This window comes from Callionymus lyra, chromosome 6 (genome assembly GCF_982586985.1).
Source record: "Callionymus lyra chromosome 6, fCalLyr1.hap1.1, whole genome shotgun sequence".
NCBI classification, from domain to species: Eukaryota; Metazoa; Chordata; class Actinopteri; order Syngnathiformes; family Callionymidae; genus Callionymus; species Callionymus lyra.
Window position 1 is genome coordinate 856431 of NC_141823.1, and position 25900 is coordinate 882330.

A 25900-nucleotide genomic window follows, 5' to 3' on the forward strand; every position below is an offset into this window, starting at 1 on the left:
CTTCTCAGGAGAACCTGCACCGAGCCCGAGACGTTCCCGAGCCAGAGTGAGACCTCAACATGGATTGAACGATCAGTTTAATCGTCAGTTTATCAAAGATCATCAAAAATAAGGTTCTACTGCAGGTTCTGCACGTTCTGCAGGTCCTGCAGGTCCTACAGGTCCTACAGGTCCTACAGGTCCTGCAGGTCCTGCAGGTCCGGTCTCCAGCGAGTCAGACCATCATGACATTCATTTATTTATTTAGAAAGAACGAGTGGACGAGCGCGACCACGTCTCAGAAACGTTAAAAGAATCATAAGAATCAAGTCCAACACGAGTCTCTGCAGACCCGGGTCTGGGTCCAGGATCACCTCAGACCTAGAGCTTCTTCCTGCGGGTCACGGGTCGCGGCAGCAGCGTCTCCACCGTACGTTTGCGTCTCAGGCTGACGCCGCGCGCCGGTGACTCCGCCTCCTTCGCTCGCTTCTGGACCCGCGGCGCCGCCGGAGTCTGAGGCGGCGACACCAGGACCGCCTCCACCACGCTGGACGGATGCGGGACCACAGTGGACCTGAGGACCACGAGAGGTCAGAGTTCATGTTCGTGAGTAAGTTACTAGAATAACTAGTTACTTTTGTCACTTAGTTACAGTGACGAGTCACTTCTAGAGTAGGTTCTGATGAGTAACCAGTTACTCTAGTAACAGCTACTAGTCATTTTAGCAACTAGTAACTCTAGAAATGACTAGTAACTGTTACTAAGTATCTAGTAACTCTAGAAATCACTATTAACTGTTACTAAGTTTCTTTAGTAACTAGTTACTCTAGTCACTTAGTTAGTCACTGGTCAGTAAGAGTAACTAGTTACTAAAATGACTAGTAACTGTTACTAAGTATCTAGTAACTCTAGAAATCACTATTAACTGTTACTAAGTTTCTTTAGTAACTAGTTACTCTAGTCACTTAGTTAGTCACTGGTCAGTAAGAGTAACTCGTTACTAAAATGACTAGTAACTGTTACTAAGTATCTAGTAACTCTAGAAATCACTATTAACTGTTACTAAGTTTCTTTAGTAACTAGTTACTCTAGTCACTTAGTTAGTCACTGGTCAGTAAGAGTAACTAGTAACTGGTGAACTTCACCCTCTGACAACAGTGTTTGTTGTTGTGAGTTAAATAAACTTAAAGTTAATCAACGATGACGTCACAGATCAGGTAAGGTAAGGTAAAACTTAGATCAGGATCAACTGGTTCAAACTAGTTGAAAAACAGATCCAGTGAAATTCAAATGATTTAAAAACAAAAAGTCAAATCTTTCACAACATTTTTTGTCGAGACATTTAAACACGTTTGTTGCTAATCTGGTGTTTTTACCTTCTTTGAATAAAACCTCTTTATTTAATCTGTCAATCAACTCCTTCATCTTAACCAACTTAACTAGCACTGGTCACTCACCTGCCGGTCCGTCTGCTGGAGGTCCGACGCTCGGGGAGAACCTCCTGGTCCAGGTCGTCCTCGTCCTGAGGAGGAAGTGATTAGAAGGTCGAAGGTCGTAGTTGAACGGTGGTCGTCGTCATGGCGACAGACGTCGGTGTCATCAGAAGATTGGATCAAACGTTTGATGACAATAACAAATCAATATCCTTTAAATCAATAGAACTATAAGAGTCTCCAGACCAGACCAGCAGAGCTCAGAGCCACCGATCAAACCTTCAGAAGATCACGTGACGCAGGAGCTCCAGCGAGTCCATCATCGTGAGGAACGTTTGAAAGAACGTGGATCAGGTTCTAGTCCGTGGCTCTGGGCTCCATTGGACTGGTCTGGGAGGATGAGAACCTCGTCTTCATAGATTCAAAACAAATACATGTTCATTTAAATATCACACGATGCATTAAAAACATTTGAATATTTAAATGAAAGGTTAAATAAAGCTCAGTCGTCTTCGTCCAAGAAGACACTGAACATCTAAAGGATGCTCTAGACCAGGGTCTTCAACCCGGTCCTCAAAGAGCCGGTGCAGGTTTTGGTTTCGACCACAGTTGAACCAATGAGGTTTGAGCTGAAACATCAACACCAGACTGACGGTCGACCGTAAAAGTTCTGACGACACTGATGTTCTTTCACACCTGAAGACTGAACGAGAAGGTCTACAACATCTAGTCTCACCTGCAGGGCTACTTCCTTCGCGGTTCTGCCTCTGGGCCGGGTGACCCGAGCCGAAGCCGTTCCGGGAGACTTGGATCTGCTGGCTGAGAGGAGGGTGAGGAGCAGGTGGACAGAAGAGTCAGGTGGTCAGAGGACAACATCTACCTCGGGTTCTCTTCCGTGACGGAGAGAATATGTAGGAGGTCTCGTCCGGGCTGGACTGGTCCTCCTCAGGTTCTGGAATTTGGATCTCTTTCACGTCCTCGGACGTAGACTTGGAACTCCTGGTTCTGACTGCCCTCCTGAAAACGGCTCCTCCTGAGACCGGAACATGGTCAGAAGCGTTGCTGTCGTGGACCATGTGACTGGACAACCAACCTTCCTGTTTCTCCTCGTCCTGGATCCTCTTGACGAGTGCGTCGGCCACCACGGTGTCAGAGTCCACGTCTAGGGGAGGCTCTAGTAACAGCAGGTCCTCCTTGGACTGCTCCCACAGTTTGGTTCTGGTGGGTCGCCTGGTGCTGCTGTCTGGAGGTTCGGACTGGTCCACACCTGCACCGGTTTTCTCACTGCTGGACGCTCTGGTCTTCCTGGCGCTCTGAGGACAAGATGTGTGTGCGAGTGAGAGGACGAGCGAGTGTGTGTGTGTGTGTGTCTATATACGTATATATATATATATATATATATATATATATATATATATATATACACACATGTATATATATATATACATATATATGTATATATATACATATACATATACATACACACACACATATATATACTTGTTACTACACTATCACAACACCAGAGTCAAGTACTGGACAATACTACACATATATACTTGTTACTACACTATCACAACACCAGAGTCAAGTACTGGACAATACTACACATATATACTTGTTACTACACTATCACAACACCAGAGTCAAGTACTGGACAATACTACACAAATATACTTGTTACTATGCCTGTCTTCTGTGAAGCTGACATCAATGCATTGTTGAGGTTTTTACTGACAAAATTAAATTGATCAAAGAGAAAATCTCTCCCCCTTTGTTTGGAACCCCTACTGTCTCTGAGCCCCTCTCCTCCTCTTGGTCCTCCTTCACTGCTGTATCTTTGGGTGATATTTCATCACTAGTGAACAAGATGAAACCCTCCTCTTGCTCAGATGACGTCCTTCCTTGTAGGCTTTTTATCAAAGTATTTGATGTAATTGGCCCCTGGGTTACCAATATGGTGAACCTCTCCCTTTCCACAGGGGTTTTTAATGCATTTAAACCATTGTGGAGCCTCTGCTCAAAAAAACAGGCTTAGACCCAACTGACCTCAGTAATTTCAGGCCTATTTCTAAGCTCCCTTTCTTGTCCAAGATCTTGGAGAAGGTGGTGTCTGAGCAGCTGTTCCTGGATCAGAGCGACATCCATGAGAAGTTTCAGTCTGGCTTCCATAAACATCTACAGCTTTATTGAAAGTGTCCAGTGACATCATGATGTTCTGGTTCTCTTGGATCTGTCCTCAGCCTTTGACACAGTTGAACCAGATCCTGCTAAGAAGACTGAGGGATGAAGACTGTCTGGGTCTGTGTTAGAATGGTTCTCATCTTACCTTTCTGGGCGCAGTTTTAGTGTATCTGTCAATCAAATGAGGTCTGAATCGGCAGATCTGTTGTGTGGAGTCCCTCAAGGTTCTGTTCTTGGTCCTTTATTGTTTTTGCTGTACTTGATTCCCCTCGGTAAAATCATTCAGAGATTTCCTGATGTTTCTTATCACATTTTTGCTGATGACATCCAGCTCTACTGCTCTGTTGATCCAACTGAGCTCCAGAGGCTGAACTTAGTCAATTGTTGCTAGAAATCAAACAATGAGTGAAAACACTCTTCAGCTAAATGTGGACAAAACTGAAACACTGGTGATTGTTGATGATAAGATTCCAGGGTTGAGTCAGTACTTGAGTGACTTATGTCAGTCTGTCAAACTGAGCCTGAGAAACCTGGGTGTTGTATTTGATAAAGACATGTCTCTTGTTCAACACTGAAGAAAACTGACCAGAAACTGTTTCCTTCAACAGAGAAAAATCTCTAAACTTAGGAAAATGTTGTCGGAACATGATCTGGATCTTATAATCCATGAGTTTGTTTCTTCTCGTCTGGACTATTGTAACAGTTTGTTTTCATGTCTTAACAAGAAGGATCGTCTCGTCTGCAGTTGATTCAGAACTCTGAGCCGCTCTAGTAGAAGAACTCACATTTCTCCTTCAAACTCTTCACTGGCTTCCAGTTTCTTTCAGGATCAACTTAAAAATTCTGGTTCTTACTTTCAGATCTATTCATGGTCAGACCTTCATGATCTGATCCCGACTTACACCCCAGCTCGGGCTCTGAGGTCTGTGGATCAGAATCTACTTATGGTTCCACGCACACGGTTCAGGACCAGAGGAGAGAAATCTTTTCAGACTGTTGCGCCTAAGCTTTGGAACAATCTTCTCTCTCTTTGCGCTTGATGATCTACTGACTCCTTTGAGAAACATCTGTGTTTGATGATCTACTGACTCCTTCAAGAACCAAAAGCGCTATACACACTACACACCAGAGTCAAGTACTGAACAATTCTACACATATATACTTGTTACTACACTATCACAACACCAGAGTCAAGTACTGAACAATATTACAAATATATACTTGTTACTACACTATCACAACACCAGAGTCAAGTACTGGACAATACTACACATATATACTTGTTACTACACTATCACAACACCAGAGTCAAGTACTGGACAATACTACACATGTATACTTGTTACTACACTATCACAACACCAGAGTCAAGTACTGGACAATACTACACATATATACTTGTTACTACACTATCACAACACCAGAGTCAAGTACTGGACAATACTACACATATATACTTGTTACTACACTATCACAACACCAGAGTCAAGTACTGGACAATACTACACATATATACTTGTTACTACACTATCACAACACCAGAGTCAAGTACTGGACAATACTACACATGTATACTTGTTACTACACTATCACAACACCAGAGTCAAGTACTGGACAATACTACACATGTATACTTGTTACTACACTATCACAACACCAGAGTCAAGTACTGGACAATACTACACATATATACTTGTTACTACACTATCACAACACCAGAGTCAAGTACTGGACAATACTACACATGTATACTTGTTACTACACTATCACAACACCAGAGTCAAGTAATGGACAATACTACACATATATACTTGTTACTACACTATCACAACACCAGAGTCAAGTACTGGACAATACTACACATGTATACTTGTTACTACACTATCACAACACCAGAGTCAAGTAATGGACAATACTACACATGTATACTTGTTACTACACTATCACAACACCAGAGTCAAGTACTGGACAATACTACACATGTATACTATCACTGTATATCGTATCGTTAATTGAATGTTGAAGCAGAAAGTGTGACTCACCTGGGGTTGGATGGTCAGTGTGTTGCGACTGGTCTGCTGGGACCTCCTGCCCGGGCTGTGGGTCGGCTCTGGTTCAGACTCTTCATCCTCCTCCAGCAGTGCTGGCTCCCAGACTCTAGTTCTGGTCTTCCTGGTGCTGCGCTGAACACCGGCCCTGTCACTGCTCTCGAGGACCTTTCTGCTGGACCTCCGAGGGGTGGCGGGCTTTGAGGCTTCTGGCTGAGGAACATCCCAGGAGGACGCAGACTCCTCATCTGTGCCACTATGAGTGGTTCTGCTGGTCCTGGTCCTGGTCGAAGATGCTGTGGATGCGACACTAACAGCAGAGTCGCTCTCTGTGGCCTCCTGATCTTCAGCGCGATGAGTGGCAGCTCCAGCGATGCGTGTGCTTCTTCGGCTTGGACTAACAACTTTGGCGTCCGTGGTCTTCCTCGTCTTCCTCGGCGTGCGAGCAGGCGAGGGAGGAGCTTCTCTCACCTTCTCATCCGGCCCTTCAGCTTCCTCTGGGACTGGAGAGACGAAAGTGACAGATTTGGCTCTGGTGGTTCTCCTCGTAGGAGTCAAAGGAGTTTTCTTCTTCCTAAGAGATGTGGGGGTGTCTGGGACCTGCTGTCCGTCATGACTTCCCTCTGAAGCTTCTTCAGTTTTCCTTCTTGTCCTGGTTAGATCCTGAAGCCTTTTATTGTCCTGTACAGGTGACAATCTGGAGGGTTCAACGTCGGCTAGGGGTGAGGGTTCAACGTCGGCTAGGGGTGAGGGTTCCACCTCCGCTAGGGGTGAAGGTTCCACATCGGCTAGGGGTGAGGGTTCCACATCGGCTAGGGGTGAGGGTTCCACCTCCGCTAGGGGTGAAGGTTCCTCCTCGGCTAGGGGTGAGGGTTCCACCTCGGCTAGGGGTGAGGGTTCCACCTCGGCTAGGGGTGAAGGTTCCTCCTCGGCTAGGGGTGAGGGTTCCTCCTCGGCTAGGGGTGAGGGTTCCTCCTCGGCTAGGGGTGAAGGTTCCTCCTCCGCTAGAGGTGAAGGTTCCTCCTCCGCTAGGGGTGAGGGTTCTACCACAACAGTGGACAAAGATTCCATCTCCTCAGGAGACAGGGCAACTTGCTTGGGTGAAAAGTCTTCCACATCAGGTGTAGGTTCCACCTCTTCAGCAGAAGGTTCCACGACAACATCATGTGAAGATTCCACCTCTTCAGCAGAAGGTTCCACGACAACATCATGTGAAGGTTCCACCTCTTCAGCAGAAGGTTTCACGACAACATCAGGTGTAGGTTCCACCTCTTCAGCAGAAGGTTCCACGACAACATCATGTGAAGATTCCACCTCTTCAGCAGAAGGTTCCACGACAACATCATGTGAAGGTTCCACCTCTTCAGCAGAAGGTTCCACGACAACATCAGGTGTAGGTTCCACCTCTTCGGCAGAAGGTTCCACGACAACATCAGGTGTAGGTTCCACCTCTTCAGCAGAAGGTTCCACGACAACATCAGGTGTAGGTTCCACATCTTCAGCAGAAGGTTCCACGACAACATCAAGTGTAGGTTCCACCTCTTCGGCAGAAGGTTCCACGACAACATCAGGTGTAGGTTCCACCTCTTCGGCAGAAGGTTCCACGACAACATCAGGTGTAGGTTCCACCTCTTCAGCAGAAGGTTCCACAACAACATCATGTGAAGGCTCCACCTCCTCAGGCTCCACCACCCATGTGTTTGTGTCTACAGTGAAGGTGACTCCTTTCACTTCTGTTGGTCCATCATCAGGCTCAGGATCTGTAGTCAACAACATCTGACCCTCGAGGGGTGCGTCAACCTCCATCTGACTCAACTCCAGAGGTTGAATCTGGAGCTCTGTTCCAGTCCTTTCCACCAACTGCAGCCGATGATTCTCCTTCTCTGTAACGCCGCCTTCGTCCATGTCCAGCACCAGAGAGAAGCTGCTGTGGTGGTCCTCAGCTGGCTGGAGGTCAGGGAGCCTGTCGAAGTCTGCCTCCTCGTCCACCAGCTCCAGAGGGACCAGGAGAGTCGTGGGGGGGTTCATGTCCATGTAGGATGACTCCGGCTCCTCCTCGTCTGCGTCCAGTCTCACCATGACCACCTCGCCTCCCATCTCCTCCCCGACCACCTGTGGACCAGCAGAGTGAGTCATCATTGTGAAAGAAAACGTGGAAAAGATAAATAAAGTCGTCACTGAACATTTCTCTTCCTCCTCGATGGATCAGAAGAACTCGTACCTTGATTTCTGCTCCCTGAGGAACCAGGGAAAACTCTTCGTCCTCCGACACGCTGGGGATGAAGATCTCCTGGTCTTGTGGACCAAACATGGGCCCCGATTGGAAGGTCTGCGCTCCTCCATAACCCTGGACCTCTTTGATGACCTCCACGTCGCTGCCAGAGTCTTCTTCTCCTTCGTCAGCAGCAGCATCATAGGATCTTAGAATGAGGGAAGGATGGTTTTTATTCTACCGACTAATGTTCAAGTAACAAGGATATAGTTGGGTCTGTCCCATGCTCTCCTCCCACCCGAGTCTGAGCCCCCAGTTCCCTGACTTAAGATTAGATTCTAGCACTGGATCAGATGAGGGTCAGAGGAGGGTCAGATGAGGGTCAGATGAGGGTCAGAGGAGGGTCAGAGGAGGGTCAGAGGAGGGTCAGAGGAGGGTCAGATGAGGGTCAGATGAGGGTCAGAGGAGGGTCAGAGGAGGGTCAGAGGAGGGTCAGATGAGGGTCAGATGAGGGTCAGATGAGGGTCAGATGAGGGTCAGATGAGGGTGAGATGAGCGTCAGAGGAGGGTCAGAGGAGGGTCAGAGGAGGGTCAGATGAGGGTCAGATGAGGGTAGGGGAGGGTCAGAGGAGGGTCAGAGGAGGGTCAGATGAGGGTCAGATGAGGGTCAGAGGAGGGTCAGATGTAACTGGCAGCAACTCAACCAGAAATTAATTGTTTCTTGACATCAAGAGTTGCGTCAGAAAGAGAAAAAGCTCCTGAAGGTCCAGACACGTGAACACACACCTGCTGAAGGTGAGCGGAGGAGAGACGTCGCCACCGAACAGATGTCGCTCCACGAAGTCACTCAGATCTGAGGAGAAAACGACAACATGCAGTGACTGAGAGGAAATGTTGTTGTTTGTGAGTGAGTGAGTGAGTGAGTGAGTGAGTGAGTGAGTGAGTGAGTGAGTGAGTGAGTGAGTGAGTGAGTGAGTGAGTGAGTGAGTGAGTGAGTGAGTGAGTGCAGTGGAATATGTTCACATACATTGTGACACGTGTTCACATACATAAAATAACATGCATGTGTTGGTTTTTATGTTTGCCTCCTTGTGTAGTCAGTTTTTAATTGATCTTTTAACTGCAGCCTGTGCACGTGAAATTAATCAATCACGACGTGGAACTGAACCGAGCAGACGGTGGTGAGAGGAGCAGGTCTGGTACCTAAGGTCTGCTGCAGTTCTTCTTCGGGTGCTTGTGGGACTCCTGTGGCTCCGCCCACTTCCTCAGGTACGTCTTCAGCGACCGCGTCACGCTCTGGGGAGACAGGGTTCAGTGACGTGGACTCGACTCAGAACAGGGAACTCACCTTGGACACTGGGGGACTCCTCCTCTGCACTGGACTCGTCTTCTTGTTGGTTCTCCGGCTCGTCGTCGAGGTCAAGTTCTCGTTCAACAAAGATCTCCAACTCCTCGTCCTTCATCTCCTCCTCAGCCGCCAGCAGAGGGAGCTCTTCTGCAGGGGGCGTCACCTGGTCCTTCTCTTTGAAGGCGACAACCACCACATCGTCGCCGTCCTCCTCCTCCTCCTCCTCCGGTGACCTTTGACCTTCATCATCCTGGACTGCAGGCGGCGCCACATCGTAGAACTCCAGCGTGGTGTCGTCCGATCGTGCCGACATGTAGCTGTTGTCCAGGCTCAGGCTGATCCTCGCCGGCACCAGCGTGTGCTGAGCTTCCTCTGCTGCCTCGTGCACCGACGGGCGAGCAAGAGGAGCGCCACCTGGTGGTGGGACACAGTTAGCAGGAGGCGTCTCCTCTGCCTCCACAGCAGACCAGGTCTTGCGTAGAGCTTTGAGGGAGCCTCTGGTCAGCATGTGGATCTCACTCTCTGCTGCCTCCTGCTGGAGAGAAGCAGCACGACGTTACACGAATGGTATTCCTCTTGTATTGAAGATTTGTTGAAACATTGAATTTTTTAATCATTTGCATTAAAAGGTATTTTGAATATTGAAATGTTGAATTTGTTTCTATTGAAAGTAAGTACGTGTTATTTGTACATTTCATTTAAAATAGTCACATTTAATTATTTAGTGTCGCATTACAATAATTGAAAAAAACAAGGCTTCCAACTTCATGCCTTCACTATTATATAATATATTTATTTGTATATTTTTAGAGAAATTCATTCATTTTGATTTGAATGAACTTAATGAAATGCTGATTCTCATACTTCCATAGAGACCGAGAGACAGAGTTCTTGTTCTCACCCCGTTGGTCCAGGCTGGGACCTTGTCCGACTCTGGAGTGGACGTCTGCTCGATGAACGTGATCCTGTTGTCTTTGCGCCGCAGTGGAGGCGTGACGGAGCGTCCGGGCGACGCCGACGGCGAGGCCACCGGTGTGGGCCTCAGGCTGCTGCGCAGGATGGATTGAGGGGTGAAGCCTGTGAACCCTGGACCTGCAGCCACCAGAGCTCGTGCTCTCTGAGGAAAGAAGATCGTGAGTCCACCACGTGCAAGCCACCAGATGTTCCAGCTCACCTTCACCACCTGAGGCGTCTGCAGCAGCCTGAACTCAGGTGCTTTGCTGACACTTTTGGAAGAAGTCCAACTGACCAGAGGACTGCGGGGAACCTGAGAAGGTGGAGGACTCTGGCAGGAGGGATGGAACACCAGCCCAAGGAATCTATGGAGACCACAGGAGCTTCAACACCAAGAGCTGCCGTTAACACCACCAGCCTCATCGTACCTGGATTTACGCTTGGAGCTCACAGGGATGGGTGTTCCCAGGAAAGGTTCTGGACTGAAGGACAAAGAGTTACAGTCGCTGTCCTGGCCGTGGCTGGACTCCGACGGGACTCACCTGCGCACTGGTGAGGCCTGAGTGGAGCTGGTCCTGCCCAGCCACAGCTCCTCGATCTTGGTCAGTACGTTGTTGATGAAGCCGGCTCTGGACGTCACACTCTGGCTGGAGGATCGCTTGGTGACCGTGGAGAGCGGCTGCGGTCGAGTCACTGAGGCAGAGACGGTCGCGTGAGAGGAAGGTCTGGTTGAAAACTCCTCAGTCTAGCATGACTTGACATGGTTTGAAATGAGAGTCAAAGTCTACTGAACAAACAGTTACAGTTTTAAATCAGAGACATTTTGATACAGATGTATATATTTTTTTCTAAACGTTTGCTTACACGTCGTTAAAGTGTTTTAAAAACAAAAAAAACACAGGTTGTCAAAAGTTCAATGTTCAGGATGAGCTTCAAACCTCCACATTCGTTTGTGTTTTGGTCATGTGATGACGAACTCAGACTGGAGAGTTTTGTCAACAAAGTTTTGAGACTTTGACAGCAATGACTCAAGGTTTTTAAAACAGAATTAAAGGTTTAAATCTGCATCATAATTAGAAAGATTCTATAAATGATGTCCAGTGATTGGTCCATAACGTGGGTGAGGTTTGATGTCATGGGATTCGGAGGCGTTTGAACCCTCTAGTGGTCATGTAGCGTAACTGCCATAGAAAGATGGGTCAGAGATCATAAATGTAGCTTCGGTTACACGAGCGAAAAGTAGTAAACGTTGACGTTCAAGTCACAGACTGAACTATTGTATCTCTCGGTTGGAGAAGTGTTTGAATGAACCTAAATTACAACGATGAATGACACCGTCTGCAGGATATAGTCACTGCTCTCTGGACTCTATACTCTAAATGTTTCTGATGTGAACCGTCGTTTACCACGACATGAATCGACTTCGTGACATCGTTTCCTCACACGAGCGCTCGTACCTTCTTTGTGGGAGGAGTGAGGGTTCTGGTACGGCTTGGTTCGCTCCATGGCCAGCTTGAGTTGGGCCCGAGGGAGAACTTTGCCGTACAGATGCATGATGGAGTCTCTGGTGACGGCTCGCTCCTTCAGCTTGGGGTCTCTCTCGGCCTGCAGGGGAACAATGATTTACAGCAGCTTCTATAGGAGATCTTGAACATGAAACACTATAACTGAACCGTAATCACTTCAATTAACAAATGAACACAGGTAAAAATATTGAAACAAGCAAAGCACAACTTTGTTGGAGACAGTGTGGGACCATCAGTGGAGGATGTTTCTCGTGGAAAAATTGAAATTTCACCTGAGAATGAAGGCACAACACTGGGGGAAGTGGAATGATGATCAAAAACTAAATAAATGCTTCGGCACGATGTGTAATATTCATGTAACATGCCTTGTTGTTGTTTTGTATCATTTATTTTTCGTTGTATTCGTGACGACAAGCGTTTGTTCTGCCTTGGAAGATCAGAAATAATGAGAAAAACAACTTTTTAACAGCATTCATTTCACTTTTGGGTTAATTTGTGGGTTTGATCAGTTCATTGTTGTCTGCGCTACTTATTGTATTGTTGTTGTTATTTTCCTCTGGACGACAGAAGAACTTACCAGCAGGTGCGTCTTCAGGGTCTGGTTGAGCTGCAGAGCTGGGATGTAGTTGGCCTGCTGGAGGTAATGGACCATCAGCAGCTCCCTGTTAGGCAGACCTCTGGTGGTCTTGAGGAACTTCTCCAGATATTCCTGGACACAAAGAAAGAAGGTGAGGCTTCTTCAGATGCCAGACCTCGGTCAGGACAGAGAGAAGGTCACGACCAGCTGCTCTCAAGCAGAAGATGAACACAATCATGTTTCTAATAATAAAGATACATTTATTAAGAGGCACTCAAGGGGACAGACGTGTTTATGGAGGAGGGTCTTAGGGAGGGAGATTGGACATGTAGGAGTTCGCAGAGATATTGGGCGAGATTGTGGATGAATGAATGTGAAGATGAGGACTTTGAATTGGATGCGGGATTGAACCAGGAGTCAGTGGAGTTTCTGTTCCCTTATAACACGCGTCTTTAATACCCAGTAATTTATACCCATTACCCACCAACACATTTGATCACATGAGCAAACCCAACAGTTGTGGCTTCATCTTCTGGTGTCCTTTGAAGGTCATTTATTTTTTTTATTTTTTTTTTAGAATCCCTTATTAGTCCCGCGAGGGGAAATTCAGTAGTGCTTTTGACAGCCATTCACACATTTACTCCGTCATGTGACCAGCATGACAGCTTTAGGTCAGTGAGTCAAAGAGCATCAATCAAATATGAAATGAGTCCCATGTCAACCTGCTATAATTGATGAGACTGTTATTAAACATTTACTCCTTGTGTCGAGTTGTTTGGTAAACTTGTACTGAAGCCTTCAAGACTGTTCTGTTTTTGGAAGGGACGCCACTCGTTTATTTAAGCATTTTGAAATGTTATAAAAGCTTGTCTACTGAGGCATTTTATTGCATTTACCGATGGATTGTATCAAGATTACGTTTTTAAAATGTTAAAATCAAGACATTACTTCTGTGATCAGTGGAACATCCTGCAGTGTTGACCTTAAAAACCCATTTATAGTTCAATTAATTGTACTTTTTTTCTTTGCATAGTATCCGATAAATAACACCGTTCCATTAATTCGGCAGCCGTCAGTGTTTGCCTAAAACAAGGATGAACATTATTTCTGATTGTACTTCATTTATCTAATCTAATCTAATCTATCCTACATTGAAGCTGAAGGTCTCACTAATGACGCTCACCTGCTCCGTCATGTCCAGCGGCAGTTTGAGCAGATCCTTGATGAAGCCGAGCTCCTGGCAGCTCTCGAAGAAGAAGCCCAGCAGCTCGGCCGTGTCCAGGTGGTTCTGGTGCTGCCGCAGCAGCGACCAGGCTTCGATCAGGCAGCTGACAGAGACGGTGTTCAACAGAAGAGCTCGCATGCCAACGGGGTTCTGGGTTCTTACTTGTTGTGGAGCAGCACAGACAGACACAGTTTGGCCTGCGGGCTGGTGGTGATGGAGGGTTTGGCCGACTGCAGGTACCGCAGCGCCATCAAGTGGTGACCCTGACACATGAGCACCTGCAGGACTCGCTCGTGCTGCCACTCAAACTGACTCTGTGCGACAGCAGGATGCAGGAGCACCTCCAAGGCAGCCTGGGACAGAGAGCAGCATCAGCAGGAGGATCTAGAAGATCCACGGTGGAACCGGTGAGACTCAACCTGGTGGTCGTGGTGGTCCAACAGCCAGAAGCCCTGAACCAGTTTCACCAGCCCGGTGGGGATGGCGAAGGCAGGAGGGAAAGACTCGACCGAGGCTTCTTCCTTGTTGGGTGAAGAATACATGACGTCCAGCAGCAGGTAGATCACCTGAGGACAGCAGTCAAGGCTTGTGCAGCACGATTGTTTCACAGCAAGTAAGAAATAGTCATTTGTAAAACGTCTTCAAGGACCAGCGTCACAAAGCACTTCAAGAGTTTTTAAATCTGTAGCTTTTTTTTAAACGTGTATTGGTTTTGATCGTTAAAGTTCAAGACACAGAAGACAAACACACGAGTTCCAGAAAATCAGGGAAAAGCACAAATAAAAGTGTCTTCAGATGTTTCCTGAAGGAGTCAGTAGATCAAACACAGAGGAAATGATGGATGACAGCAGAAGATCTTCCGAGCCTGCGTTTGTTCTTCTTGTAAATAAAGATAGAGGACTTCACTCAGCGAGCCGCGACTACAGAATAGTTTCACAACAACAGGACCACTCCGTCCTTCTACTCCTACAACAGGACGTTTCTCAGTAACGTCTCAGTCGGGAGGATACTATGGCGTGTTTGACGTCTTCTTTGATGTCGTCCAGCAGGTAAACGTCCAGCAGGGCCTGGGGACCAAACCAGAGTTAATAAACCTGCAGCTGTGACGGTGTGAGGGACCTACATGAAGGCTGGGTGGGGGGTACTGGCCAGTGCCCCCTTCATCTCGCGTCCACAGGTCGGTGAGGCGTTGGCCACACTGGCTCACCAGCCCGTCGATCATCAGACAGTCGACACACCCGCCTCCCCTGCGACACATGTGCTCAGTTCACACTCGACCGACGGCGTCGCAGCAACACTCACTTGGCGAGCCAGCTCAGCTCCTCCCTGTACGCCGTGTAGTTGGCCTTGATGGTGGCGTGAGAGTAGACCGGGCGTGGCAGCTGGAGGCCGTCGTCGTCTGGACGAGGGAGAGAAACGCTGAAACCACCACAGACGTGTGGTGCAGGTGTGAGCCGCGTACCTGAGCCCTCGGGCAGGAGGCCCACCCGACAGAACCAGAGGACCACTTGAGCGTACTGGGATATCAGGCTGGACACCATGTTCTTGTTCATCAGGCCGTGCAGACCTGCAGAGCAGCAGGAGGGAGAGTCTACTAACAGCACCTCCACAGAAGGAGCAGGATTCTCATGAATAGTTGCTTCTACAAGATGAACTCTTTACAACCGTCGCTTCAGAGTTCCTCCAGAAAATGTCAGTGAAATTGTAAATACATTTCTATGAACTCGTAAAAAATAAAGTCAAAGTTCAGGAGAAATGCTAAAAACGTCACTGTATGAAACTATGGTGGCTGTCGCGCCAAAATGTCTTATACCAGGATCATTAAATACCTTTAAATACCATCTAAAACTAAATTCAAGTCCAACTCAACCTAAATTTAATAAAATATCATTTACACACTTTAAGGGAGAATTTTAGAAAAATGTTAATTTTAATTCTTAAGACTTTTGAGGATTTAATTGAAGTTATTATACGACTTGAGAGATCATCAGAACCCTGTGCTCATCACTCCCACATCTGCTCCGAGTGTATGAACAGTCAACCTCAGGACGGTGTCAGAGGTCATATAAAGGTCACGCACCGTTCTGTGTGAGCTCCTGGGCTTCAGTGAGGAGGCAGTGGAAGATGGAGCTGAGGTTTCCCAGCAGGCGCTGACTGTGCTGCAGCAGCTGCAGCGTCAGCGGGTCGATGAAGTTGGACGAGCAGTTGAAGAGCGGAGAACCTGGAGGAGGAGCAGCATCAGAGCAAACTCATGTTCACGCGTCTAACAGAGTCTTACAAATGTTGTCCAGTTCATCTTTGGTTTGCACCACCTTGTTCCAAGCCCAGTCCAGGATGTAGCGGAGGTTGAGAGCAGAGCCAGGTTCTTCTGCACAGCAGCAAAAAGACATGTTTCCAGAGGTCCAGGTTTAGAAGGAACCAGGCATCTCACCCTCGGCAGTCCACTGCTTGATGCATCCAGTGATGAGCCGCAGAGAGCTGGTTTCTACTGCGGTGGACAAGATGGCGTCCAGCTGCTCCTCCTGAAGACACCAGTAGAGTTTCACTCATTCAGTAACAGCCAGAGGGATATAGAAGACATTCAGACATGAGGTCGAAATGGTCTTTAAAGAATCATGTGTCTAACTTGAAGTCATGTTCAATAAAAACAACACAATCATAATGTTTGTGTGTTTGTTGCAGGTTTCACTTCATGTTGGCCGCGTGTCGTCTTAGGATCTGTGAGTTCATCGACGCCCGTGTCAAAGTGTCGCAGTAATACTGAGTTCACGGACCATGATGAAGGTGCGTTAGCGTGAGCTACTGCTACAAACAGACTGCAGTGAAGCTGATGAAGTCCAGAATTTCTGTGACATTTGTGATTTCATGTTTTAGATCCACTATGAGAGATCACTCTTGCTACTACCTCATCACACTAAAGCCATCATGATGGAGAAACAGACTCATTTATGGCCCAGCAGGTAGGTCACCATCTGGCATTTTGTTGTTCCAACAAATTCACAGCGTGCGCGTGAGTGTGTGCGCGTGAGTGTGTGCGAGTGCAAGTGTGTGCGAGTGCAAGTGTGTGCGAGTGCAAGTGTGTGCGCGAGTGCAAGTGTGTGCGCGAGTGCAAGTGTGTGCGCGAGTGCAAGTGTGTGCGCGAGTGCAAGTGTGTGCGCGCATGCAAGTGTGTGCGCGCGCGTGAGTGCACGAGTGCAAGTGTGTGCGCGAGTGCAAGTGTGTGCGCGAGTGCAAGTGTGTGCGCGAGTGCAAGTGTGTGCGCGAGTGCAAGTGTGTGCGCGAGTGCAAGTGTGTGCGCGCATGCAAGTGTGTGCGCGCGCGTGAGTGCACGAGTGCAAGTGTGTGCGCGAGTGCAAGTGTGTGCGCGAGTGCAAGTGTGTGCGCGAGTGCAAGTGTGTGCGCGAGTGCAAGTGTGTGCGCGAGTGCAAGTGTGTGCGCGAGTGCAAGTGTGTGCGCGAGTGCAAGTGTGTGCGCGAGTGCAAGTGTGTGCGCGAGTGCGTGCAAGTGTGTGCGCGAGTGTGTGCGCGAGTGCGTGCGCGAGTGTGTGCGTGCATATACCTGGGACAAGCTGGAGTTGTGAGACTCTGTCAGACGGGTTGAAAGCAGCCCAGACACGAGGCAGCGCGAGTAGATGTTGGAGATGTTGTCACTGGTGCACGGGGTTGCCTTCTTCAGGAAGCTCAGGGTCTGAGCGTGGAAGAAAGAACTCACTTAAACCACGAGACACGAGCTCGACATCTTCACGGGTCAGAACTTGCCTCCTTCTGATGGCCGGAGCAGGTCAGGTGCACGAGTCCAGTGTACAGCAGACAAGTGGCGTCTGAAAGAGACGAGACGATGAGATCAACGGCTCACCGATCTTCACTCGAGTCCGAGACCGACCGAAGTTGTAGGAGGTGGGGTTGAAGTACTGCTCGGGGGGGGGGCAGGTCAGGGGCAGAGCCCGGCTGAGGCTGCGGTCATGGACCAGGACGTCCAGAACCTCTTGTGGAGACACCATCTGCAGCACTGGGTCCAGATTCCAGACAGCAAAGTATGGGCAGTTCTGCAGAGACTGTCCGGTTCTGACAGAGATGACAAGAGTTGCTGGACGGAGCTCAGAACGTTTTCATTAACATCATCATGAAGTTTCCGAACCAAGAAGGACATGTCAAAGAACATCTTAAAACCAGTTCAAACTCCTCTGCACCTTAACGAGTCGGGCATCTGAGCATGGTACCAGCGGTTGATGTCGAACAGCCCGATGTGGGTGCTGGGGGTCCCCTGGCCGTACGCCTTGACCTGCCACACGAAGACTGAGACACTGGTGTCGGGCGACGAGACTGTGGGACAAGATTCATCGATCAGTGAACGATCGTCTCTGAACCATCGTTTATGAAAGTACATCAGTGTCATCAGAATATTGATTGATTGAATTCAACATATGTTGACCCTTGTTGATGTTGATAAGTTTAGTTTGTTTTTATTAAATGATTGAATCTAAAATTTTCAATATTTTCTAAATCAATTTAAACATAACGTGTAAAGGAAGGACAGAACTAATTTGATTAAAAGGCTACAAATAAAAAGAAAATTCATTTGGAAATGTAATTTTTCCCATAAAATGGTAAGAATATCAAAAGTCATGTAGAAATAACTTCAACTCCTCAAGTAGAGCTGAACGATAAAGACAAATACATCTTGATACCGATTTAAGTGAAAAACCAATATTTTAATACAAGGATGTAGAAGTCACTGCTTTATTTGTATAATCAGTAACAAACATGATCATAAACTCAAATGAATGAAGTAGTTTTAGTAAGTAAATGTATATTTTATTACATCTAGTGAAACAATATTTGAAAGTCCTCAAGAGTAATGTTCAAGGTTACACAACTGTACCGAAGGACATTCCTAGTGTGTGGATGATACCAATCCTTTGACTTCAGATGTGGTGGAACTTTAGTGATCATGTCTTAACAAAGTCATACGTCGACTCATGAAGGAACATGAAAGTATGAACGACTTCTCTTCAGCTGGAACGACAGAACCTCTGCCACACAGGACTAAACTCTGGTTCATTCTTACATAGATCTGCTCCGACAAGACTTCCTCTTTGCAACTGAATCAGTACAAGGGTGTGTGTCCTCATGTTGACGTCGTGATGTGTGTGAGAGAGTCTCCTTCACGTGGAGCGACACATGCTTTTGTGATGTTAATATCTGGATAGAGATACAGCCTTCAGCCCCGTTAACAATATACAAATGACTTTAATATAAATATATATTACAAAGGATTCAAAGCTTAAAATCCTTCCACAATATTAAGCGTGTGAAGCGTTAACTCATGATGCGACTGAAACACTCGTTTAAACTCATTTCCTCTCACCGTCACTCATGCTGTCGTCCCGGTCTGGATGTGGACGGAACTTCTCGATGGTCTGGCAGCCGAGCAGGCGAGTGTCGGTGGTCTGCGTCCCCCGAGGAGAAGACCTCCCTCCTAGATCCTGACTGTAGCGCTCCTCGCAGTACTCCAGACCCTGCAGGACACAGGCCTCAGCCACGGTCGGCCTTGACATCCAGACTGAAGGCGACTCACCTCGTACAGGATCTTCCCTGAAGACAGACACTTCCTCTCGCTGAAGGCCAGCTGCAGCAGGTGCAGGCTGACCACGTCGCCTTTGCTGTGGACACATGTCTGGGGTCAAGGGTCGAGACACTTTCACACCAGCGTCAGTGAACTCACAGATCCTGAGACGACTGGACCACCCAGAGGTAGCAGCAGTTCCGGGGGTCGTTCTCGGGCTCCTGGAAGGTGAAGGCGTGGACCGGCACACAGCCACCGTCCAGCATGGAGTGGAACCTACGACAGACACGGAAGGTCAAGTCTTTCTTCCTGGAGCCATCCATGATTTCAAGGTGCAGTAACTCCTCATCATGTTTCACACTTACTTTATAAAGTTGCTCTGACATCTGGACAAACAAGATTATTTTTAACCATTATTGTGACTCTCTTCGGTCAGGATGGTCTCTCAGAACCTTCAGTTCCTTCTCAACTCTGCAGCTCAGCTCACACATAAACTAAGACATTTCTCCTGTGCTGTCGTTACATTGACTTCAGTTTAGATACAATTTAAAATCCTTCTCTTAACCTATAAAGCCTTACATGTTCTAGCACCAACATACATTTAAGATCTAATCCAAACGTATCAACCTTCTAGTTACCATCCTTAAACTCACATCAACTCACACTATGTTTAAGACTCATCTTAAATCTCTCCATGTTTAAGACTCATCTTAAATCTCTCCATGTTTAAGAGCTAATGTTATGATAAGACACTTGAAATAACATTGAATTTTCAGAGCAGTCCATAGTGACGTAATAATGGCTTCACTCCTCCAGCTGTATTAATGTCCTCTGTTTATACAAGAAGTCCCTTGGAGGTGGAGACCATTGACGGGCAGTGACAAACCTCCATGCTTATCCAATCCCAGCAGATGACTGAAAAGTCTGCTGTGATTGGTCAGAACAGTGTTCAGTTGCTTCGCATGATTGGCTGAATGATCAAGTAGCTGCTGGTCATGTCTGGTGACAATATTAAAACATTTATTTAAAAATATTGAATTTGAGAAAAGTATTTTTGAATTATCGAAAAAAGAATACCAATTTAAAAAAAGGTTTAAATGTGACCTTTTTAATATAAAAAATATAAAGTTAATTAAAAAAAGTTTCCAAACTAAATCATCCAAGACTGGGATGAATCGACACCAACTACTGAACCAAGAGAATCCACTGGACGTCGACACTCACTCCTTCTTCAGCGTCTTCACGTTCCACAGCTGGAGGTGACCGTCTGAGAACCCCACGCACAGCTGGTTGGTTCTGGAGATGTACTGCAGCGCCGTGACACTGACCCCGCCGGGCGCGTTCAGCTGCAGGCACAGGTGTCGGCCCAGTCGGCGGCTCACCTCCCGCAACTTGGGGATTTCAGCAGGAGTCTTGATCACCACCTGCAGGTCTGGGGAGGACATGGGCTTCAGTCCCACACGTCTCCACTGTCGCTGAAGGAACCTCTCACCTGCAGCCTTCAGTTCACTCTGGCTGCACGACAAGTCGTCCAAACACAGATCCACCAGCAGGACGTGACCCAGGTCTGTCACCACGGCGGCGATCCCGAAGAACCAGCGCAGGCTCTGGTGGAGGTGCTGAGTCGACGCGCTGGCGCCGCCATAGCTCACCAGAGGCTCGATGGCCGTGATCTTCAGGGAGAACAACGCAAACGTTACACCGACGTCCTGCTTCTTGGATGGATGACGTGGGTGAGGAGAGGATGACGTGGGTGAGGAGAGGGTGACGTGGGTGAGGAGAGGGTGACGTGGGTGAGGAGAGGATGACGTGGGTGAGGAGAGGATGACGTGGGTGAGGAGAGGGTGACGTGGGTGAGGAGAGGGTGACGTGGGTGAGGAGAGGATGACGTGGGTGAGGAGAGGATGACGTGGGTGAGGAGAGGATGACGTGGGTGAGGAGAGGGTGACGTGGGTGAGGAGAGGGTGACGTGGGTGAGGAGAGGGTGACGTGGGTGAGGAGAGGGTGACGTGGGTGAGGAGAGGGTGACGTGGGTGAGGAGAGGGTGACGTGGGTGAGGAGAGGGTGACGTGGGTGAGGAGAGGATGACGTGGGTGAGGAGAGGGTGACGTGGGTGAGGAGAGGATGACGTGGGTGAGGAGAGGGTGACGTGGGTGAGGAGAGGATGACGTGGGTGAGGAGAGGGTGACGTGGGTGAGGAGAGGATGACTTGGGTGAGGAGAGGATGACGTGGGAGAGGGTGACGTGGGTGAGGAGAGGATGACTTGGGTGAGGAGAGGATGACGTGGGTGAGGAGAGGGTGACGTGGGTGAGGAGAGGATGACGTGGGTGAGGAGAGGGTGACGTGGGTGAGGAGAGGGTGACGTGGGTGAGGAGAGGATGACGTGGGTGAGGAGAGGGTGACGTGGGTGAGGAGAGGATGACGTGGGTGAGGAGAGGGTGACGTGGGTGAGGAGAGGGTGACTTGGGTGAGGAGAGGATGACGTGGGAGAGGGTGACGTGGGTGAGGAGAGGGTGACTTGGGTGAGGAGAGGATGACGTGGGAGAGGGTGACGTGGGTGAGGAGAGGGTGACGTGGGAGAGGAGAGGATGACGTGGGAGAGGGTGACGTGGGTGAGGAGAGGGTGACGTGGGAGAGGAGAGGATGACGTGGGAGAGGGTGACGTGGGTGAGGAGAGGGTGACGTGGGTGAGGAGAGGGTGACGTGGGTGAGGAGAGGGTGACGTGGGTGAGGAGAGGAACTTACTCGGCCGGGAATGACTACAGCCTTGACCACCCTGGACAGTCCCAGGTCATAAAGGCAGAGCACGCTGCCCTCCACCTCCTCCAGGCCCACCAGCAGCCCGGACCTGCAGACACGCGTGACGAGTCGATGACTTCCATTCTCAAGTTAAACCAAAAATCTGGATCATCTTTAGAGACAAGTCCAAACCTCTTGAGCCAGCTGAAGTCTCGAGCCGCCAGCACGATGGGGGGGTGGTTTCCTCCGGTGCTGAAGCGGTACGCCGACAGGCGCTCTGCCGTCATGGCGTGAACCACCTCCAGATGGGGGCCACGGGACAGCCAGGCCAGACCACTGCGCCCTGAACAGCACGTTAGCATCAGTGACAGCAGAGAACTACTCAACAATCCTGATGGTCAGGACAGGTGGTCCAGAACTCTAAGGTGACAGGAACTCATCATCCATCAGATACATTTAGTGTCACGACGTCTATCGTGTTCATTAGAAAATAGTTTATCTGGACTACGGCTGCACGACAACAGTTTTGTATTTTTCTAAAAAAAAAGAAAAACACTGGCAGACACTGGATGAAAGTCAACAATAACAAACATTGTTGTTTTCGTTCAAATTCATCGTTGGAATCTGACTCGATCCAAAATAAAGAGTCGTTTTAACCCTGGAGCTGCATCGTCTTTGTAGATGTGGAAGAAGCTTAAGACAGGTGCAGAGAGAGGTGGTGACGGACAGACTGACAGATGAGGTGAGACAGGAATCTCCATGGACGATGATGTTTGCAGATGACATTGTGATCTGTGGTGAGAGCAGGTGGAGATATGCTCTAGTAAGGAGAGGAATGAAGGTGAGTCGCAGAAGGACGGAATACATGTGTGTGAATGAGAGGAACCCAAGAGGAACCATGAGGCTACAGGGAGATGAAGGTGGATTTAAAGTATTTAGGGTCAACAGTCCAGAGCATGGAGATCGTGGAAAAGAGGTGAAGAAACGTGTTCAAGCTGGTGGAATGTGTGGAGAAAAGTGTCTTGTGTGATAAAAGAGTATCAGACAGAATGAAAGATCTACAAGACAGTGGTGAGACCAGCCATGATCTATGGTCTAGAGACGGTGAGGAAAAAGAAGCAGAGCTGGAGGTAGATGAAGATGTTCAGGTTCTCTTTGGGACCAAGATGGATCAGGAATGAGTCGATCAAAGGAACATGTTGGATGTTCTGGAGATAAGGTCAGAAAAAAAGAGATCATGTACAGAGATAGTGAGTATGTTGGTAGAAGATGCTGGGGTTGGAAGTGTCAGGAGGTCTAGACTCTAGATCAGGGGTCGGGAACCTTTTTGACTCAGAGAGCCATATAAATAATATTCAGATGTAAGAATCTGTGCTTGACACGAATTCAAGCCCCTTTCCTTTGTTCATCAAAATCAACAAAGAATTCAGACGGGTTCATCCCTTTCCATGCCTCCATTTCAATATGTCCATCATATTTAAATGAAGCACAAGACTAAAATTTCTCCATTTCTGTGATCATGAAAAAACAAAAACAAATGAAAACATGAATTCAAACTAACAGTTTATATTTGTTAATTTTAAACATGTCTGATATGAATCACACAAGTGGATTAATTAAATTTCAGATGAAGTTTAACGAGAATAAAACTGTTCATCAGTAACTTCACATCATCATCGCTTTGTCTGATCGTCTCTGACTTCATTAGAATGTGTCTCACCTGCACCTGTTTAATGTGTTTGTGTTTCTGCGTATTCTTATTATATTCGTGAGATAAAGGTCATTTACAAATAGTCATCATGTGATGGTGTATTAATGCAAGTGTGTTTTAAGGACTCGATCACAAAAGGAAAACCAGCATTTGTTGCGCTTTCATTGAAACCTGCAGCTTAACTTTGATGGACCTGACGTCATGTTTCTGTGACTCTCGTAGAGAAGAACCTGAAGCGATCAAACGCGCATTATTTTGTTCGATATATTATTTAAAAAAACAAGCTTATAATTCTATATCGTTTTTCTGAATTGCGTAAAATGACTGTCGCACGTTTTGCTCTTTTTATTCTCGATTCATATGATCTTTTCCGTGCGTTCAGTGGAAGAGGCAGGAGCTCTGATTGGCTGCTGTGCATGTCAATCAAATTTTCAACCAATCGGCACAATAACCATTTGATTGACATGCACAGCAGCCAATCAGAGCTCTCTTTACTATTTTCTTATATCATATTTTATTAAATCACGCGATCTACTCGCAACAGATGCAACAGATGCAATCACCAAAAGAGCCACACCTGGCTCGCAAGCCATAGGTTCCCGACCCCTGCTCTAGAGGAAGAACAAAGAGAAGCTTCATGGATGTAGTGAAACATAAAGTTGTTGTGAGATATACAGAGAACAGGGTTAGATGGAGGAGGTTGAGACCCCTGAAGAAGTTTAAAACTGGTTGAATAAAGGCTGACAGCTCAGAGATCCGTGTGAGTGACGTCAAGCTGCACACACTTCAGGCATCAATGATGAACACTTTAGTCATAACACGGTTAAACAGTTTACTAACTAACTTTCAAACGGTGTCGATCACAGATGGAAAGATGATCCTGAGGACCGAGACAGAAAACTCAATAAATCTGTTAATATTCCTTCAAAGGGTTTTTTTAAGTCCCTGGACTCTGGTCTGTTTTGACCCGATGACCAGAAGCTCAAGTGAACGTGGTAAATGAAGGGAGGATTAAATGAAAAAAAAATACGATCTGAAAAACTTCAGAAATAAATGTTTGAAGAAAATGTGATAAGTTTTAAAGAATCATAAGCAGAAGTAGTTGAACTCACCGACAGTGAAGTGTCCGTGCAGCTCGGAGCACAGACTGATCTCATCTTCTACCAGAGCCTCCAGCGTCACAGCAGGGAACGGCAGCAGACTGCTGGTCACTCTGGCCGTCAGCTCCTGCATCCTCCCTGAACGTCACATGACACATCAACACCGTCACTCTCGGGTCCAGCTGCTGCCACAATGAGCTCTTTCTGTCCAAACACTTGTGAAGCAGTCGTCAGCCAGACTTCAACAACATCAGACTCTTCGAACTCTAGCTGAGCTGGCCAGGAATCAAAGAACAACATGTGTCGTCACTATGAAGACAATAATAAGAATAATAATCTCTATTTATATAGCGCCTTTCTAGACCAGGGTCACAAAGCGCTTTGACAGCCCACAAACAACGTTTCTTCTACGAAACGCTGGTCGATTCAGTCGTGTGCGTTTAAAAGATCCTGGTAAACAAAGTCTCCAGAAAGAAGTTCCAGAGTTAAAACATCACGAGTCGATGTTCAGATGGAATTTCAAGGAAGGTTACAAACTAAAGAAAGTCCTGAAACAAGTCGTTTCAACACCTTCACCACGTCTACAGGTAAATAAACAAGTGTTTGACATCATAGACAGGAAGTGGAGTTTGAGAGAACGTCAACAACGATGTTGACCAGAGGATCAAGAACTTCTATCAAGTGTTTGTAACCAGATAACAACCATTTTCAGTCTAGCTCGTCTACACACACACACACACACACACACACACACACACACACACACACACACACACACACACACACACACACACACACACACACACACACACACACACACACACACACACACACACACACACACACACACACACACACACACACACACACACACACACACACACAGGACTAAGGTCTACTAGTTTCCACTGCGTGACGAGATGAACACCTTCTCTGTGTTTCTGGGTCACCTGGCAGTTCAGGGTCACGTGCCTGACCAGGTTTCCGTGACCCCTCACAGGAGTGCGTGAGATGTTCTGGATCCTCACCTCAGGCTCGGACTGTCAGAGACGGTTTTGAACGAGTCTGAGGCAACAACGTGCTGCTGCTAACTGTTGCTAGCTGCTGCAGCTAACTGACCTGTCTGTCGCTGCCTCCTCAACCACCGACGCTTCCTTCCCTCGAGTCCCTCCCTCGGGTCCGTGTGGTGCGCGTGGACCTCCTGTGAGCTCCTCGGTCCGGCTCGTGCTGCGGTGAGTCCGGCTCCAGTGGTCAACGTTGAGGCTAACGTCTTCAGCTCTCACAGGGCGCCATTTCTA

General features: G+C 47.7%; 1 protein-coding gene across 1 annotated transcript; it reads right to left on the reverse strand.

The window, feature by feature from the left end:
* Window positions 1–60: 60 nt before the first annotated feature.
* Window positions 61–25900, reverse strand: ahctf1 (AT-hook containing transcription factor 1). Its single transcript, XM_087793046.1, has 39 exons — window positions 25722–25900; window positions 24615–24740; window positions 21984–22134; window positions 21798–21900; window positions 20544–20724; window positions 20276–20483; window positions 19211–19327; window positions 19064–19148; window positions 18854–19004; window positions 17676–17808; window positions 17369–17550; window positions 17245–17306; window positions 17045–17173; window positions 15918–16008; window positions 15765–15854; window positions 15567–15707; window positions 14949–15053; window positions 14789–14885; window positions 14610–14733; window positions 14497–14553; window positions 13906–14052; window positions 13649–13839; window positions 13445–13589; window positions 12262–12393; window positions 11616–11763; window positions 10701–10851; window positions 10587–10640; window positions 10379–10523; window positions 10106–10321; window positions 9205–9739; window positions 9060–9152; window positions 8643–8709; window positions 7866–8064; window positions 5639–7756; window positions 2506–2725; window positions 2293–2445; window positions 2149–2231; window positions 1437–1501; window positions 61–553 (listed from the first exon to the last, which is right to left on the reverse strand). Exons 2-39 carry the CDS (start codon window positions 24733–24735, stop codon window positions 361–363), a joined length of 7383 nt encoding a protein of 2460 aa, XP_087649172.1. The 5' UTR covers window positions 24736–24740; window positions 25722–25900; the 3' UTR covers window positions 61–360.